Source organism: Hordeum vulgare, chromosome 6H, assembly GCF_904849725.1.
Source record: "Hordeum vulgare subsp. vulgare chromosome 6H, MorexV3_pseudomolecules_assembly, whole genome shotgun sequence".
NCBI lineage: Eukaryota > Viridiplantae > Streptophyta > Magnoliopsida > Poales > Poaceae > Hordeum > Hordeum vulgare.
The window spans coordinates 74,350,332-74,367,763 of NC_058523.1; the positions used below are offsets into that span (position 1 = coordinate 74,350,332).

A 17,432-nucleotide genomic window follows, 5' to 3' on the forward strand; every position below is an offset into this window, starting at 1 on the left:
GACTCCATCAACCGCGTTCTAGTAACGCTTACGCTTAGCGATCTTCAAAGGTATGAAGATGCACTCACCCCTCTCTCATTGCTGGTCTCTCCATAGGAAGATCTGAATATGCGTAGGAAAAATTTGAATTTATGCTACGTTACCCAACACGATTTCCCTTTCAAAGCACCGGATGGTGCGAGCTTACCTTTGAATAGGCTGAGGTTGGATCGAACTTTTTTGGATCGCCATCATTGTATCGAGGCTTCGGGTTATGCAAATGATGATTTTTAGCTTCGTAGTATGCTGTCACGAAGTTTGCCGCCTCCTCAGTAATGAATGCCTCGGCCATCGATGCTTCAATTCTACGTTTATTTTTACACTTAGCTCGAAGCGTCTTCTGCATCCTCTCAGTTGAGTAGCACCATCGATTTTGAACGGGCCCCCCTATTCTTGCCTCGGTCGGGAGATGAAAAATCAAATGTTGCATTGGATTAAAGAAGCCCGGTGGAAAGATCTTTTCTAATTTGCAGATCAACTCCGGCACCAACTCTTCCATTTCATCTAGCACGTCAGGCGATAGTTCTTTCGCACAAAGAGAACGGAAGAAATAGCTCAGCTCTGCCAGTACTAGCCATTCATCCTCAGAGATAAAGCCACGCAACATCACCGGCATTACCTGCTCAATCCATATGTGCCAATCATGACTCTTGAGACCAAATATTTTCAATTTCTCAAGACTCGCTCCCCTCTTTAGATTCGCAGCATACCCATCGGGGAACATCAACCACATTTTCACCCACAATAGCATTTCCCTCATAGCTGGCCTTTCAAGATTGAACCATGCCTTTGGCTTCGCTATGCTTTGCTTTCCTTTCCGTTGTCGCGAGTTTTGCAACAGTCTATCACATAGAGCCTCCAGGTCGATTCTAGCCTTAGGATTATCTTTTGACTTCCCCTATATGCCGAACAATGTACCAAAAATGGCCTCCGCAATATTCTTTTCAGTGTGCATCACGTCGATGTTGTGTGGGCAAAGGAGGTCTTTGAAGTAAGGCAGATCCCATAAGCATGACTTGTGAGTCCAGGCGTGTTCCGTATTATACCCTTTGAAGTATCCTGGACGCAAAGGATCACGCTCGAGAGCGTTTAACTGTCAAGGGTTTGCTGGCCTGTCAACGCAGCTGGTGCAGTGTTTTTGACAACTCTACCTTTGATGAAATTCTTCTTGTCATTTTTGAACTTATGGTCAGGATCCAGGAATTGTCTATGCATGTCGAAGAAAGAATACTTGCGACCAGCCTACAGCCAACGGAACTGAAGAGCTGCCTTGCATGTGGTGCACGGGAACCTTCCATGCACACACCAGCCAGCGAATAGCGCAAACGCCGGATAATCATGCATCGAGTACATGTACCACACATGAATTTTGAAATTCGTTTTGGTAGCCACGTCGTAGGTCTTGATCCCATTATCCCAGGCTTCTTGCAACTCATCCTTAAGCGGCTGCATGTACACATTCATATTCTTCCCCCGTTAGTTGGGCCCTTGAATTATCAACGTCAGGAAAATGTTCTTTCTTTTCATAATCTCTCCGGGTGGCAAATTTAGTGGAATGACAAATACATGCCAACACCTGTATTGTGTTGCCGTCATACCATACACATTGAACCCATCCGTGCTGATGGCAACTCTAGGTTGCCTTGGATCTTCCTATTTATCCTTATGTAATGCATCGAAGTGCCTCCACGCAAAACCATCTGAAGTGTGTACCAGCATCTTGTTCCCATCCGCATATAGTTCGGTTCTTTTGCCCAATTTGTGCCATGTTATCTGTCTGGCCGTCTCTTCGACCATGAAAAGACGTTGAAGTCTTGGTACGATTGGTAGATATCGAAGAACACTAATGGGGATTTTGGTCTGATTCTTCTCACCCATACCATTGTCTACCACAATATACCTGGAAGAATTGCAAATGGGCCAATAGTTCAAGGCCGCATACTCAAGCCTAAATAAGGCACATCCATTCTCACAGGCATGTATCTTCTCATACGGCATCTTAAGTACACGGAGGATTTTCTCTGACTGGTACAAGTTTGCAGGCAGTACATGGCCTTTGGGTAGAAAGCGTCCAAATATTGTCATCATCGCGTCGTAGCATTCTCTGCCTAGGTTGAATTGAGCCTTCAGAGCCATTACTTCCGTGATTGCATCCAGCTGACAAAGCTCAGTCTGCTCGTGTAGAGGACGTTTTGAAGACTCCAACATTTCATAGAAGGCCTTTGCAGATTCCTCCATCTCATCGTCCGAATCCCGAGCATCATCAAAGTCTTGCACCATGTCTTCAATCCCGCTACCATGCTCGTCGGTGCGACGACAAATCACCTCAGCTCTGGCACGTTGGTCAGACTCACCATGAAAAGTCCACACCGTATAATTAGGCGTAAAACCCCACTTCTGTAGGTGTTTACCCATTTCAAACTCTGTCTGCTTTTTCCAGTTGTCGCAGTTGGGACAGGGGCACCATGTGTTTTTGCTGGCCATTTGCCAATGCGGCTCTCACAAACCCCCTGGTTTTTGTTAACCATTCATGGGTCATGTCTTTCTGACTAGGGTGACCAGTGTACATCCAAGGACGATCACTCATGTTGCCTAGCTACCTACGGGGGCACAAGAAATAAATATATAATTCATCATCTATATTCATACGCTAATCAAGTTTGTCATTTTTATTACGTACATGCAACCTACACGCTAATAGCTAAAGATAGGTCCTAATCCCACCCGAGTATGTGTAGATTGGGTTCGTTTTCCCATGCTCTGCTCCCAATGTGATGCAGAATTTCGGTAGCACCTCCCCGCTGTTCTCCTGATACACGTATCGGCAATAAGCAGAGAGGATGTGTACACGGAGAACAACAGGGGAGGCACTCACGAAATTCTGCATCGGATCCGGAGCACAGCATACGGGAAAACAAACCCAATCTACACATACTCGGGCTGTCCATGGATAATGTTGGACAATTCGAAAGGATGGCGGTTATAAATATGCAAAGAAATGCATATTTATAGATGTCGCCCTTTTGAACGGGAGACGCATACTGGTCATGCATACTCATGATTGAAGAAACCTATAGCTAGCAAGTTTCATCGGCACGAAGACTGGGACAGAGCAAATTAAGGGGGTAGGAGGAGAAGTCATTTGTGCTCACCAACAAACGCAAGGGCGGAGCTCTTCCAACGCACGTGGAGGTCGTCGAACAACTGCACATTGAAATTCACACGATCAACACAAAATACGATGTTTTTATAATTAACATAATCGAGGGTCGGTGGAGTCGGGTGTCGGTGGCATCGGGGGTCGGGGGTTAGTGGCATCGGTTGTGGGAGGTCAGTGGCGCCGGGGGTCGAAGGTCAGTGACGTCGGGGGTCGAGGGTCAGTGATGTCGGGTGTCAGTGGCGTCGGGGGTCGGGGGTTGGTGGCGTCGAGCGTCGGGGTCGGGAGTCGTGGGCCGAGGGTCTGGGTCGGGGGTCAGTGGCGTCGGGAGTCGAGGGTTAGTGGCGTCGGGGGTCAGTGGCGTCGGGGGTCGGGGGTCAGTGGCGTCGGGGGTCGATGGTCGGGGGTGAGTGGCGTCGGGCGTCAAGGGTCGGGGGTCGAGGGTCAGTTTCGGGGTGTCGGGGTTCCCTTTTCCTCTTCTTTCTTCTTCTCCTCTCTCCTCTTTTTCTTCTTCTTCTTCTTTTCTTCTTCTTCTTCTTCTTCTTCTTTTTTCTCCTCCTCTTCCCCCTCCTCTTTTTCTCCTTCTCTTTTTCTTCTTCTTCTTCTTCTTCTTCTTCTTCTTCTTCTTCTTCTTCTTCTTCTTCTTCTTTCTCCTCCTCCTCCTCCTCCTCCTCTTCTTCTTCTTCTTCTTCTTCTTTCTCCTCCTCCTCCTCTTCTTCTTCTTCTTCTTCTTCTTCTTCTCCTTCTTCTTTTCGTTCTTCTTCTAATTATTTCCTTCTTTTCCTTTTTTTCTTTTTCATTTTTTCCTTCTTCTTTTCCTCTTTTTCTTCTAACCTAACTAACTAACCTAATTAGCCTAATAATCTAACCAAATAAACTAACTAAATTACCCTTTATATAATAAAAAAAACTAACCTAATAAACTAACTAAAGTAATGAACTTCTTAAAAAAGAAAAAGAAGAAGAACTCACCAGCAGTGGGCGGCGGGGTGGCGTGGGCGGCGGTGGACGACGGCAGGGGGCGGTGGCGGCGGCAGTGGACGACGGCAGGGGGCAGGGGGCGCGCCGCAGGAGGGGCGCGGCAGGGGGCGGTAGGGGCACCGCGAGGACCGGAGCAGGCTGGGGTGGCCGGGGCGGGGTGGTGGGCCGGAGCAGCTCCGACGACGGCGGCGGCGGGAGGTGGGCAGGCGAGAGAGAGAGAGAGCGGGCAGTGGGCGTGAGAGCCGTTAGGGGAGGGGGTGTGCGCCGTTAGAGAGGGAGCCCCCTTTGCCGTCTGCAAAGGCTGGGTGGCACACGACAAAGGGGTGGGTGAGGGGATGGGATGGGCTCCGGCCGCTAGGGTGGCACCCCCTTTGCCGTCTGCCCCCCCCCTTTGTCGTCCGTCTGTGGTTCCTTTGCCGTCCACTGGCCGACGGCAAAGAAAACTTTTGCCTTAGGTGTTGTCTTTGCCGTCTGCTTTGTGCCAGCTGACGGCAAAGAAGCTCTTTGCCATGTGTCAGCAGACGGCAAAGGAAAGGCAGACAACAAATTTCTGAATTTCAATAGTGATATGTACACAAGAAGCATAGATTCATATCAGGTAAATCCACATATTGCTACTCTGGGTATGCACTATGCTTTATGAGCCAGAGGCATGGCTAGAAGAGAGACATGAACCACGTTCCATGATGTAAAACTAGAACACGGTTTTATATTTGGGAGATGCACTTATCTATGCAGGACATGCACGTCGCTGCATGTGCAAGAGGCACAGCTCTTTAGGAGACACAAAAGACGGTCCGCGTCAAGAATGGGGGTGCGTGTGTGAGAGGCACGGTTACCAAGGAGTCACTAAGCATGGTACGTGATGTAAAGCTAGAGCACGGTTTTATATTAAGAGATGCACGTATTTGTACGCGGAATATGCATGGGGTTGCGTGTGAGGGAGGCATGTCTCGGCCGGAGGCACAAAGCATGGTACGCACCGAAAATGGGTGGTGCGCGTGCGAGAGGCACGACTGCAATAGAGTCACGAAGCATGAGCAAGTGATGTAAAACTAGACCTTGCCTCTATGTCAATGAAAATCTCTCGTGTAAAAACCATGTATCTGGTTCAAATAAATACATGCTTTTGCTTCATGCGATTGCACATTTCAATTATAAAACCACGTCATTTCATCCAATCCGTAAACATCCGTGAATCTTACAGTGTATGTATAATTAAAAAACAAAAGCACCAGAATGCCCCTAATTCATGAACAACCATGCCCTTGTTGCAAGAATAACCGTCCCTCTGCAACCTTCATGAAAAGTGCTCTTCGAGTATAACCGTGCATTAACAAGCTGCATATAACAATCTTTTGTATCACATATTATTTTAAAAATATCTTCATAAAACTATACACTGCATAAATGTATTACTTCGCAGTCTTATAAATAGCATCACTATGGCAGAAGACTGGAAAAAAAACAACATGCTCCTCATCACACTCTTTAAAGGTTACGAGCACCAAATTGTTTACTTCAATAGAAGATGCCTGAAGGAAATTACCGAAGCCTTCCTTCTTGAAGACCATTCTACCACCCAAGCCAATAAAGTAGGAACAAGAAATGCTCACATATATATCATCAACTTAAGAAATCCAAAGTAACTTCAAGAGTTAAAGTACCAGTCCTAGGAATTGACAAAAATTCCTTCAAGCTCCTCGCAACCATGCTCGGAATAACCTGACCAAAACATCAAGTTATATAGTGTTCCGTTTACAAATTTATAAGACTATGCTATAGAGAAAATAACAAATAGATAAACAATAGCCAAAAATAAAAACTCACCATATGTTGACCATTCACATTAATGAAGTAATCCTATGAGAACACAATATATAGTTGTCATCAAGAGTTATCGCGACATCAAAAACATTTGCCGATAATTTAGATTGACACCACGACTCTAAAAACAACTATCAACAAGTTCCCTCTCAGATTCACTGAGATCCTCAAGCGCTATAAAAATAATTCAAATGCTCAAGAGAACAGCAAAACATATCACGTGAAAAAAAAAACCTTACCAACACAGGGTAAAGGGAACAACACATCACCACCACGATGAAAATCAACAACAATTATAGTTCCATAGTGCTCAAGTCTAATAGTCATAATTAATGTCACGATGACGGAGACCATAGTCATTCACCAGTCCCTCCCAGGGAGGACCATGGAATTTACTGCTCACCCGACCATGGCTAAACAGAACACCATATAAGTCACCCTCACTGCTGTGAAGAGCAAGATCCATATCCTTGTCACCCCTCCGAATAGTTAAAACCCTGCACTACTCAATGTACCGAGCAAGATGTGATTTAACACTGTACGGAATATACTACAAGAACTGACGCCGATCTAGCATATAAACAAAACATTAGAGTACTTTTCCATCCAAAACAACATCAACCATATGCAACAACCAGATGAACAAGACAAATAATCTTACAACACGCCTTGAACAACGCCGTCCAGCACCACAGTAAATACAGACGCACAAGAATCAAACGAGGGACAAGGGCCACCCGACACTCCACAAAAGGCGCAAGCCATTACCTACAAAGAAACCATGACCACTAAGAACAGATTCCACAACCGAATTGAAAGTTGACATCTGATTGTGTTGGGAGCCCCCATCGGTAATTACCCCATAAATCTCCATTACCTGAAAATATAATGGGAAAAAGGAAACAAAAAATAGGGAACCGACGGCGGGGAAACGCAATTACCGCCCTAGAGGTCAGAGAGAGACATGACGATGCAACTACCCGAGGGCGACGACGGGCACGGAGGCGACGACGGCGACGGCGGGCAAACCACGGTGCCACGACGAAAAAGGGAAACAAAGAAAAACCACTAACAGATCTAAAAAAACAGATCAGAACAATTCCACAAAACCTAAATTGTTTAAGGACTAAAGTGTAAAATAGAAAACCAGAAAACAGAAACCAGAAATCGAAAATAACGGGACTGCTCCTCCGCGGGACAAGTGTCACAAACGAAGCGTGTTTGAAAAGTCTCCACCACGCCCAAAACGTGACACTTGTCACGCACGGGATCCTATCCTAGTAAACTTTGCGAGGAGTACTCCTTAATTAATAATTTTGTACGGCTACGATGCGAAATAGGAGCTCTCTAGAATTAACAGCCCTAAATAATGTCGTATTGCCAAATGCGACCTGTTTAGGGCCAACCTTGCATGGCCAAGCCCAAAGCAAGAGAAGCTTTTTCTAATCCCCGACGGGTCCAGTTCAAAAGAGAAAACTTCGGACGAGCCGCATCTCCACGGAACTCGAAGGCGCCAACTAGCGTGCCTGGCGCTCACGTGCATGTTAAGCGGGTCATGACCCATTAAGCGTTTATATGCTCGCTAGCTCGCTGGTCTTCGCTTGCTCACCCGGATGTGTGTAGTTGACTGGCGAATTTGATCAGGTTGGCGGACCAGGCCCGTTGACCAGTTGACATTCGGTTTAAAAATATCAACAAAACAAGATCGCAAAATAAAATAGAACTCGCAGAATTCAACGAAAGTTGATGCATTTAAAGAAATCATCAATTTTAACAAAAACTTCACGAATTTGAAAATTAGTTCATTAATTTCGAAAAAAGTTCATTAATTTGAAAAAAAGTTCATTGAAAATGAAAAAAGTTCATGCAATGTACTAAAAGTTCATTTTTAAAAAAAGTTCAATAAATTTGGAAAAGTTGATAAAAATCCAAAAAAAGTTCATGTATTTTTTTTAAAAGGTCATTACTGAAAAACAATTCATAAATTTTAAAAATCAAAAAGATGTTCATAAAATTTCACAAAAGTTCATCAATCTTAAAAAGTATTCATTGAAAATTTTAAAAAAGTCATCAATATTGAAATAAGTTCACAGAATTTTCAAAAAAAAAAAGAAAGCGTCACAAAGCCTAGATGGGCCGGCCCAGTTGGAACGCTACAGGCGCCATTTAACGAAAATCCACGTTAACTGGCGCCTGTGGCGCCAAATAGGAAATCCCCACCTCCAGTGCTGTTACCTCCTCCCCTCCCGCGATCGTACGGGCGCCGCCGTTGCTTCACCGGATCTCTCCTGCCCAAGCTTGCCACGGGCAATTACCCTCCGGCGCTATGCCTTCCTCGGGGAGCCGACGTGGGGAACGCCACGGAGCGTTCTCGGCAGACCGCAGCAGCTTGGGGCGCTCAACCTGTTTAGCGAAATGCCAACACCGATATCGGTAGGGCGGCGACCGTGGCCGTCGAGGGATCTTGTTGAGTCGCATCAATCATGCTGCAATGCAAGGTCCGTTGGTTATTTACCGTGTGAATCCTTCCCTCATGGTTGGCGTTTCTTTCTGATCGTCGTTCATCTGTGTGCTACCAGAGGTGGAGTCAGGTGCTGAAGTTGGAGAAATTCAACGTTCGATTCTCTGTGTGCTCCTTGAACAAGTCTCTGACTGACTAGATCTTGTTAATATTGATAGCTCTATTGCTTTCAATGATAGAGATGCTGAACTTGTTTGGAATTATAGTTCTAATGGCATATATACTGTTAAATCCTTTTATGATATTGTTAATTTTAGAGGTGTTCTTCATGTTATTCTCCTACAGTTTCGAAGCTGGATATATCACGTAGCCAAAACTTCCTTTGGCTGCTTATTAATAACAAGATTATGACTAGGGATAACTTGGCAAAAAGACCACATATTCCTAACTTAACTTGTGTGCTCTGTTCTGAGTCAGACACTTGCAATCATTTATTTTGTTAGTGCGCTGTTGCGATTGAGTTCTCGAGAGGCACTGTTAGTCTAACTGGTTTCAGTGAGGTCACAAATGTGGGAAATATATCCTCCTGGTAGACTAGCAGTGTTCCCCATAAAGTTGCTAATGTCGTTCATGCTGCGGCTTTGTGGTCTTTCTAAAAAATTAGAAATGACGTGTGTTTCAATAGCACTCCCTGGTCTGGTATGCAGGCTTTATGGAGAAAAACGGTTGCTACTCTCTCGCTGTGAGAGGTATTCAGGTCTTGCCAGAGACCAATCAGGACCTGTGACGACAAAATTGGAGACAATGACAGGAGATCCCCCCGCTGGCTGCTGCTATGGCCAGACCCGGGCTGAACTTTGTCCGTTGCTCTTCGATCGGCTAAGCTGCTCCTCTGGTAAGAGCATCTCCAATACAAGATGCATATGCCAAAATACATAACTTTTGTATCTTTGAGATTCAAAAACGCCTCTTCAACAGATAATGTAGATGTAAATTTGTTTATATCTCCGTTTCCTACAGATATAAAATACAACACCTTGAGATGCAAATTTACATCTCCGGATGCAGAAGATGTGAAATGGCCAGCCACGTGCAAACCGCCAACCACTTTTAATTTCACTTTCCCCCTTCTTCCTCTCACATCCTGCTGCCCCACCTCCGCCGGCCGCCCGCCCGCCCACCGCGCCACGCCGCAGTCGGTCTGTGCCAGATCCGGCCCTGCCGCCGCCCCTGCTGTCGGTCTCGTCGCTCCTCCGGCGTCGGCCGTCACCCGTCGCCGCAAATCGTTAGTTTTTTGTTCGCTTCTCCCTTGCCGACGATTCGACCCCGACACCACCCGATTCAGCCCCGTTGCTGCTCCTCCGCCTGCCCCAAGCTGTCGCCACCTCACTCCACCTCCGACCGCCCCCGTTGGTTGTGTTTCCGCCGCTCGCCCATGTCGTCTGACCTCGTTGCCACCTCGTTGTCGCCAAGCCACCAGCGCGTCTTCGCCCCGCCGCCTCCATGCCGCCGAAGAGGACCCCGAAGAACAAGACGGGCTTCGGCATGAGGGCGAAGCTTTCCGGCAACTTTGGAGTGGAGTTCACCGCCACCTGCCGCCGCTTTTGGTGCGGCACCTATCCCACCACCGACGAGGCCGCGCGTGCCTACGACGTGGCGTTGTGGTGTGCCTGGAGGTCAAGGAAGGACCTCAACTTTCCGTAGATCGAGACCCGGGCGAATGCGGAGATGATGGTGCCGGAGGGCATTCGTATGGAGGAGATCAAGACGAAGACAGCAAAGAAGAGGCCCGCCATTGTCGTTTGTCCCGGCGATACCAACGAGGCGGCGATGGCGAGGTTCGCGCGGGAGCATCCGGAGTATGTTCAGGCCGAGCAGGACTTCTACTGGAAGCGCGACGTCGAGCAGAAGAAGAAGTACAAGGAGGAGGAGGAGGAGGAACGGGCCGGACCCTCGACGGTGATCCTTGCCAAGTCTGACTCATCGGACTGGGGTGACTTGGAGGAGGAGGACGAGGGGTGCGATGACCTGAGCAAGGACGAGTTCTGGGAGCAGTTAAAGAGCTTCGATGAGGAGTAGTTCATCTTCGAGTAGTAGTCGTTGGAGTAGTAGTTCGATGAATGTAGTAGTATAAACTAGTAGTAGTCCTTCAAATTATAATCTATACTTATACTAATTTAAGACTCCCCAAAAATTTCCACGTTAATTAGTAATTATGAGTCGTTAATTTGGTGGGACCGAATTATTACGGTGTAGATGCATCCATATAATTCTGAGGTTAAATTTTGTTTGGTTGTGAAAAAAACGCTAAAAGACCCACAATCAGTTATCATTTGTAAATATAATATACTCCACCAATGTCACGATCCCTGTTTGTTCTCCATCATTTCTTCCCTTCCTTATCAATCTAATTAAAAAAACACTACCTTTTTTTCCAGACGCGGAGCTCTATCTTCTTTCTTAAAAGAAAACAATCTTTATCTACTCCACACGCCACGGTTATTTCTTTGCTTAAACAGAACCCGGTCTGACCCACGCACGCCTCCTCCTATTAATTGGGATATTCCATTAGCAACTAATCTCTCGCTGAAGCTTCTCCTCCACTTTTCCATCAATTCCGTCTGAGCCATCTCATCCGACAACAATTGTGATGTGTTCTCTCCATCCTTCTCCGTCCATATGATGCCCCACACATGTTCTTGCGTCTTGACATGCAGATTTGGTGTACCTGCAGCAAGGAGTCGATTGGCCTAATGCCACCAACATAACAGGATTATTATTTTGTTCTTGCAGTAAGGAGTTTGTATGTGACAGCAAAATTACGTTCGAATTTATTCTGATTTGGATCCCATGTTGTTTTTCTCAGGTAGGCAAGTAGCTCCTCCGTCCAGATGGTGCCACTCGCATGTTCTTCATGCGTCAGTTCCTGCGTGGATCACCATAGTTTAGAAGATGGAAAAGAGATGAAGGCTTGGTGTACCTGGAGCAAAGCGGCTGGGCCTAATGCCTCCAACATAATAATACTAGCCTTATTCTGTTCTTGATTTGTTTGCACGTGACATACTAATATATATGGCATATGATTCTCCCTTTTGAAGGTCTTTGATAATGTACGTATGAGGGTATGGGCCTATGAGCGTTACCTATATGTGTTACTTTGCTTATTAGGGATTTGGAGCCGCTTGACCTATATGTGTTCATGAGTTCTCGGACGCCATCGGCAGGTCCGCGTCCATGTGGCTGCAGACGCCATGCCCGCTCTACGAGTTCTCTGAATTCCGGTGGCCACCGGGAGTGACCTACGTGTTCCCAAACCATGGCCAGGACGCGCAGTACGTTCGTTTGTACATGGATCGGTTCGACATGCTCGACCACATAAAATCGACATCCTTCTGGTGCAAAGGAGTACGCCAGCATCGGCAGGAATGAGCTTATTTTTTAGCAGGAGGTTGCGCTAGGCCAGTCATGACTCGGCGCTCCAGACAGACCCTCGCTGTTATTTTGCTGACGGAACTGACCATTACATGCAACTCAATCTGATAGGCTGTCATAACCAGCGACACACAAGCTCCATAGTGAGTTGAGGCAAGGACGAGCCACTGTAGTGGAAGGAAAGGTATTGCATAGCAGGGCATATCGGACTATAAGAGTTAAGCAACAAAGTTCTGCTGATCGCCATGACGGATAGTAAGAATCAGTGAATTGAATTATCATGTTAATAAGGAAATAACTGAAATTGAAATGTCACTTGGATTTTCCCTATCAGGCCATGGCCATCATTGATGAAATATATGATCATATAAGCCAATGGTTGTGTTGGAACTTAGATACATCCAGTATATAGACTTAGATTTCACTGATTGTGAATAATGGATGCACTCGCTACATTAAATGTAGAATTGCAGAAATCTCCTCTACTAAAATCAAGATATGTAAAAATAATTTGCACCGTGCAGTTATTTCTAAGTAGTGGCTATGGATGATACTCAATAATATTTTCTTTTAAGTTAAATGAGTGGCAAATTTAAAGTGTTCTAAGATGTGTGTGATATGAACATCTATAGCTCCTTGACTAGCTCCCGTCATTTCTGAATTTTCATGCTATTTACCAAAGAATCTGCTTTTAGTCCTGTAGGATTTCACATGTATTCTTTTGCACTTGACTTCATGTGGCAGAATTATTTTTTTGTCAACCGCAAAAATAAGTTGATTTTTCTGTGTGTAAGATAGAGTGACGTTTATCATCTACATGGGTATAATTCTTTCTACTCAATGCTAGATCTAATTTGCTAGACATATTTCAGTATTAATGTTCTTTGATATTTTTTCCATATTTATCTATGTTAGTATACGCAAAATTTGAACTGATACAAATAAGATGGTACAGAAACTCGTGAGTAACGACCAAGATTGGAAATGGCCAATTTTTGGGTCGACAAATTAAATGCGAAGCACATTTTTTCATGAAAATCATATACTAATACAAGGTAAAATTATATATTATTCAATGTGTCCATTAAGTCGACCCAAGTCATAGGAACTCAAGTGAATAAAGAAAATGCTCTATCATATTATTCCAAAAGTTTTTCCACATTTTCCTTCTTCCTAAAAAACAAAACATAATTATTGTAGATAAGGATATATCACAAATCTATAAGCACTCAAGATTTATAACAAAGCTCGAGGACATGGAGACGTAGGTAAATAAATGCATTATCAATCAGCCAATTAAAAAATATACTATGATTTTGAATTGACTGGTACTGGCATAAATAATATGATAGAATGAGCTTTTAAAAGAAATCTTCATTGTGAAATTATGTTTGGTGTTCTTTAAAAATAAATCATTTTTTGTCTAATAAACACTTACTTCTATTGCACATAGAGTAAGTTGACAAAAAATAATGAGAGGAGTTTCTCTAACATGCACATCTATATTTTTAATGGAATATGTTATGTAGTAACTCAAAATAAATAAGTAAATCATAGACTAGCCCGTGTGATTGCACGGGTTGTCGACTAGTTATGTTTAATTATGTTTTAGGTAGAACTACGTTTAATTACGTTCGAAATGAAGTAGTAGTTGAAGTTGGTATGTTTGAATTATGTTTGAAATGAAGTAGTAGTATTTGAAGTTTCTAAAATTTACATTTACATTTTGCATCATGTATTGGAGTTGCACTTTTACATCCCCTTTTTGCATCATCTATTGGAGTTGGGCATTTTTTAAAGATGTAAAAACATTTTTTGGAAATGTAAAATTTACATCTCATGCTTTTACATCTTTAAATTTGCATCTTCTATTGGAGATGCTTTAATGGATACATGTGGTGCCTGATGGCTGCACGCGAGGCATGTAGAGGATCAGCTCAGGACCGAGGGGCACGTCCCTTCACTTCCCTCTGGCTCCGCAGTTCCCCTCGAGCTCGAGGGCAAGATAGCAATTCGCGGCGACTGGGCTTAGCAGCAGTCCCGCGTCGCGAAGCTGATGGGTAGGATGGCAATCAAGTGGCGTCCTGTGTCGAGGTAAGTCGTGGAAAAGCACTGGCTGTGAAATTTTGGGTGTGTAATTGCTGTCCTTGTCAAACCTTCGAGATGTCCGCCTACAGTTGTTAACGTATCAGCTACTGTCTTGCTAGCATAAAAAGATTTTGTGAGTGATTTTTGGAGATGCTATTTTGTGACTTTATTGCTTATAGCATACTGCATACATTTTACCGGTTCATCTTGTTTAGTCGCTCACACGCGGTATACCCAAAGATTTAGCATGACTCAACTGCGTAGGTTATTGCTCCGGAAGCAAAGTAAATTGCAAAAAACAAAGTTACAGTACATTATTTGTTTTCCTGGTGAAAAAAAAATCAGAACACCAACAAGATGAGTTTCAGATACATTTAGAATGCTTCGGTACAAACATTCTTGCCTTGTTACATACTTTTACACCTCCACGAAATGGAATAACTCCTCGGCCTAGAATATTTTGGTATACAATTATGACGGGAAGCTTGTTCGCTGGACATCTTGCTAAACCTGAATAGCAGCCTAATCATCTCAATGTTGGGATAAACCGATACAAAAACTGGATTATTACTAGCCAAAATACCTTGATAGGACTATCTGATCATACAACACCCCTACACCAAAGAACGCGCTGAAGGCAATCGCGAAGGCGGTCTTGTAATAAGTTTGTTTGGTTGACATAATTGTGGCTGGAGGTGCCTCAGTTGAACCACATTTGTGAATGAGCATGGCGCCACAGAGCTTGTTGTTCCCCTCAAAGCCAGAAATCTGAAATGTGCTGAACTGGCCTCCAGATGGAACAGGACCTTCAGACGGTCCTTCAGTTGAATCACAACTGCGATGAAGAATATGGCGACACAACTTTGGATTCCCCTCAAAGCTAGAATCTGGGAATGTACTTAGCTGGACTCCGTCTGGAATTTGTCCTTCGAGGTCATTGTGGGAAACGTTGAATGCTGAAAGGAAGTGCAGGTTCTTCAGTGCCGATGGGATCATACCTGTGAGACGATTGCTAGATAAGTCCAGCACCCGCAGATTTATCAGGTTGCAGAGCTGCTGTGGTATTTCCCCTGATAAGCTATTTGAACTGAAGTTCAGTATAACAAGCGAGTTCAACTGACCAATCTCCTCAGGGATCATGCCGGTGAAGTTATTATTTCCTAGATTCAGCACTTTAGGGAAAGCACTGGTTATCCGATATTGACGTGATGGTGTTGCGTAAACAGGCAGTTCAAAGGCTCTTGGGTCCAAACGGGGTGCAACCTTATCTGAATTTAACATTGGCATCTCCATTAAGGCTGTTGGAATTTCGCCTGTAATGTCATTATTCGATATGTCTAGATGGAACAGTAAGTTAAGGTTTCTGATCCAGCCTGGTATTGGCCCACTGAGTTGGTTATCTTGCAAAAGTAACATCTCCAGCTTTGTCAGCTTTGATAGCCAAAAGGGTATGTTTCCAGACAACGAGGAACCAGCTATGGAAAGAACCTGAAGATTCTGAAAACCATCAACTATTTCATCTTCTGGCATGGACTCGCCCTTGAAGTTGGTCCCCCCGATAAGTAGGGAAGTGAGGTTCCTACAGTTCTTCAGTATCCAGAGTGTGTTTGTGATATTTGTAAAATTGTTGAAACCAAGTGATAGGAAAGTGAGGGATCTCAAACTGGCTATTCTAGGTGAAAGCTGACCATGCAAATTGTTTCCAGATATGCGCAGTGCAACCAGCTTTCTGCAAGAGTATATGCTTTCTGGAATTGTGCCGGTGAAGTTGTTGTACAAAAGATCTAAATTCTTCAGATTGAGCAGGCTTGAGAAGTTGACCTTGGTAAGTTCTCCGTTGAAGTGGTTGCTCTTGAGATCAACTGTTATGAGATTTGTGCAGTTGCTCAGAGCTGACGGCAGCTCACCTGACATGTTGTTGTGGTCCAAATGCAACTCCTCTAATTTCCTGAGCTGGCCTATTGAGTCGGGAATCTTGCCGCTGAAATTGTTCCCTCCAAGATTTAGGTTAGCCAGATTTCTGAGCTTGATTATTTGCACGCCATCGAGCTCTCCATTTAAATCATTGTCCGGAAGCGAGAGGTACTCCAGTAAGGAAGCATCAAAGAGTTCATTGGGGAGAGTCCCCCTGAGGTTGTTGTGTCCAGCCTTGAGCACTCTGAGCATGGAGCAGTTGCCAAGTCCTGGAGGGATGCTGCCTGTAAATTGGTTGTAACAGAGCTCAACCACAGCTAACAATGACGAGCTGCTGCAGAAATGACTCGGTATTTGCCCAGTGAAGCTGTTGTTGCTGGCGTTGAGCGCGACCAGGTTGTTCATCACTTTCCACGTGGACGGAAACCCTCCCGTGAACAAGTTGCTCGAGATGTTCAATACCTGCAGAGGCCGAGCAGGGGTTGAAGATGGCAGCTCTTGCATGTCTCCTCCAAGGCGGTTGAAGCTGACATCAAGGACGACGATGCTGTCGGACGACACCAGCTCCAGCGGCAGGCCACCCGACAGCGAGTTGTCGGACAGGTTGACGCGCAGCAGGCCGGCGAGGTTGCCCAGCGATGGTGATACACGCCCCTCAAGGCCCTTTGAAGCCAGCGAGACGTCTGTGACTGACCCATCCGCACCGCAGGCGATCCCTTCCCACACGCAGCAGTCAGTGCTGTTCCGCCTCCAGGATGCCGCGAGGCCACCGTCCGACGACAGCCCATCCAGGAACTGCAGGACGGAGCCCTTCTCCCCCTCCGTGCAAGAAGTGGCTGTAGATGCCATGGAGAACAGCAGCACCACCACAAGAGCAGCAGCACATCCAACAAAAGGTCCATTGCTGCACTTCTTGCATGAGGAACGGAGCTGCTGCTTCTTCATGTCTGGTGTCCTGAGCAAAGCTTCTACTGGACCTGGTCAGGAAAGGGGGCGAGGAGGAAGGAGAGGGACGATTGAACTCGCCATTGACCACAGAAGAGAGGTGGTCTGGGTCAAGGATCAGGGGCTGTGCGGGCGCACATCCACACTGGTGCTGCTCTTCACACTTGCACGCGGCCTCGGGCAGCAGCTTCCTGGCGCTCACCCAACGCCATCACGTTTCGGTTGACTTATATGGCAACATTTGGTCATTGGTCAGTGGTGTCCATTTTTGTCTCTTTGTATAGTGTGTTTAGTTGGTAGTTACTGTTGGTTCATTCACTCTTCTTTGTTGCCTAACGTGTTTGGTATGAACCAACTTATTTCCATTTTCCTTGTTTTTCGCAGGAGTTATTTTTTGTAGAGTTTTTGGCAGGAGGTTATCTATTTATTCCTTGTGAATCTAGTTGGGTGTTGGTTGGCTGTCAACTTTTCATATCTGTGTAAGCTTGGTATGCATGGAGATGCAAAGCACTTCACATAAGGCCATCTCTAACAGAACCCTATTTCGAGGAGTTAAGCCGTAGCTAATCGAACCCCCAACGGTTAATT

At 45.3% G+C, this 17,432-nt stretch overlaps 1 protein-coding gene and 1 long non-coding RNA gene across 2 annotated transcripts; one reads left to right on the forward strand and one right to left on the reverse strand.

The window, feature by feature from the left end:
- The first annotated feature begins 8,217 nt into the window (after nucleotides 1–8,217).
- LOC123404513 lies at nucleotides 8,218–8,799 on the forward strand. Its single transcript, XR_006611826.1, has 2 exons — nucleotides 8,218–8,502; nucleotides 8,584–8,799. It is a non-coding gene; the product is annotated as an uncharacterized LOC123404513 (long non-coding RNA).
- Nucleotides 8,800–14,326: 5,527 nt separating this feature from the next.
- LOC123402591 (receptor-like protein 2) lies at nucleotides 14,327–17,061 on the reverse strand. Its single transcript, XM_045096517.1, has one exon. It carries the CDS (start codon nucleotides 16,842–16,844, stop codon nucleotides 14,556–14,558), a length of 2,289 nt encoding a protein of 762 aa, XP_044952452.1. The 5' UTR covers nucleotides 16,845–17,061; the 3' UTR covers nucleotides 14,327–14,555.
- Nucleotides 17,062–17,432: the final 371 nt, after the last annotated feature.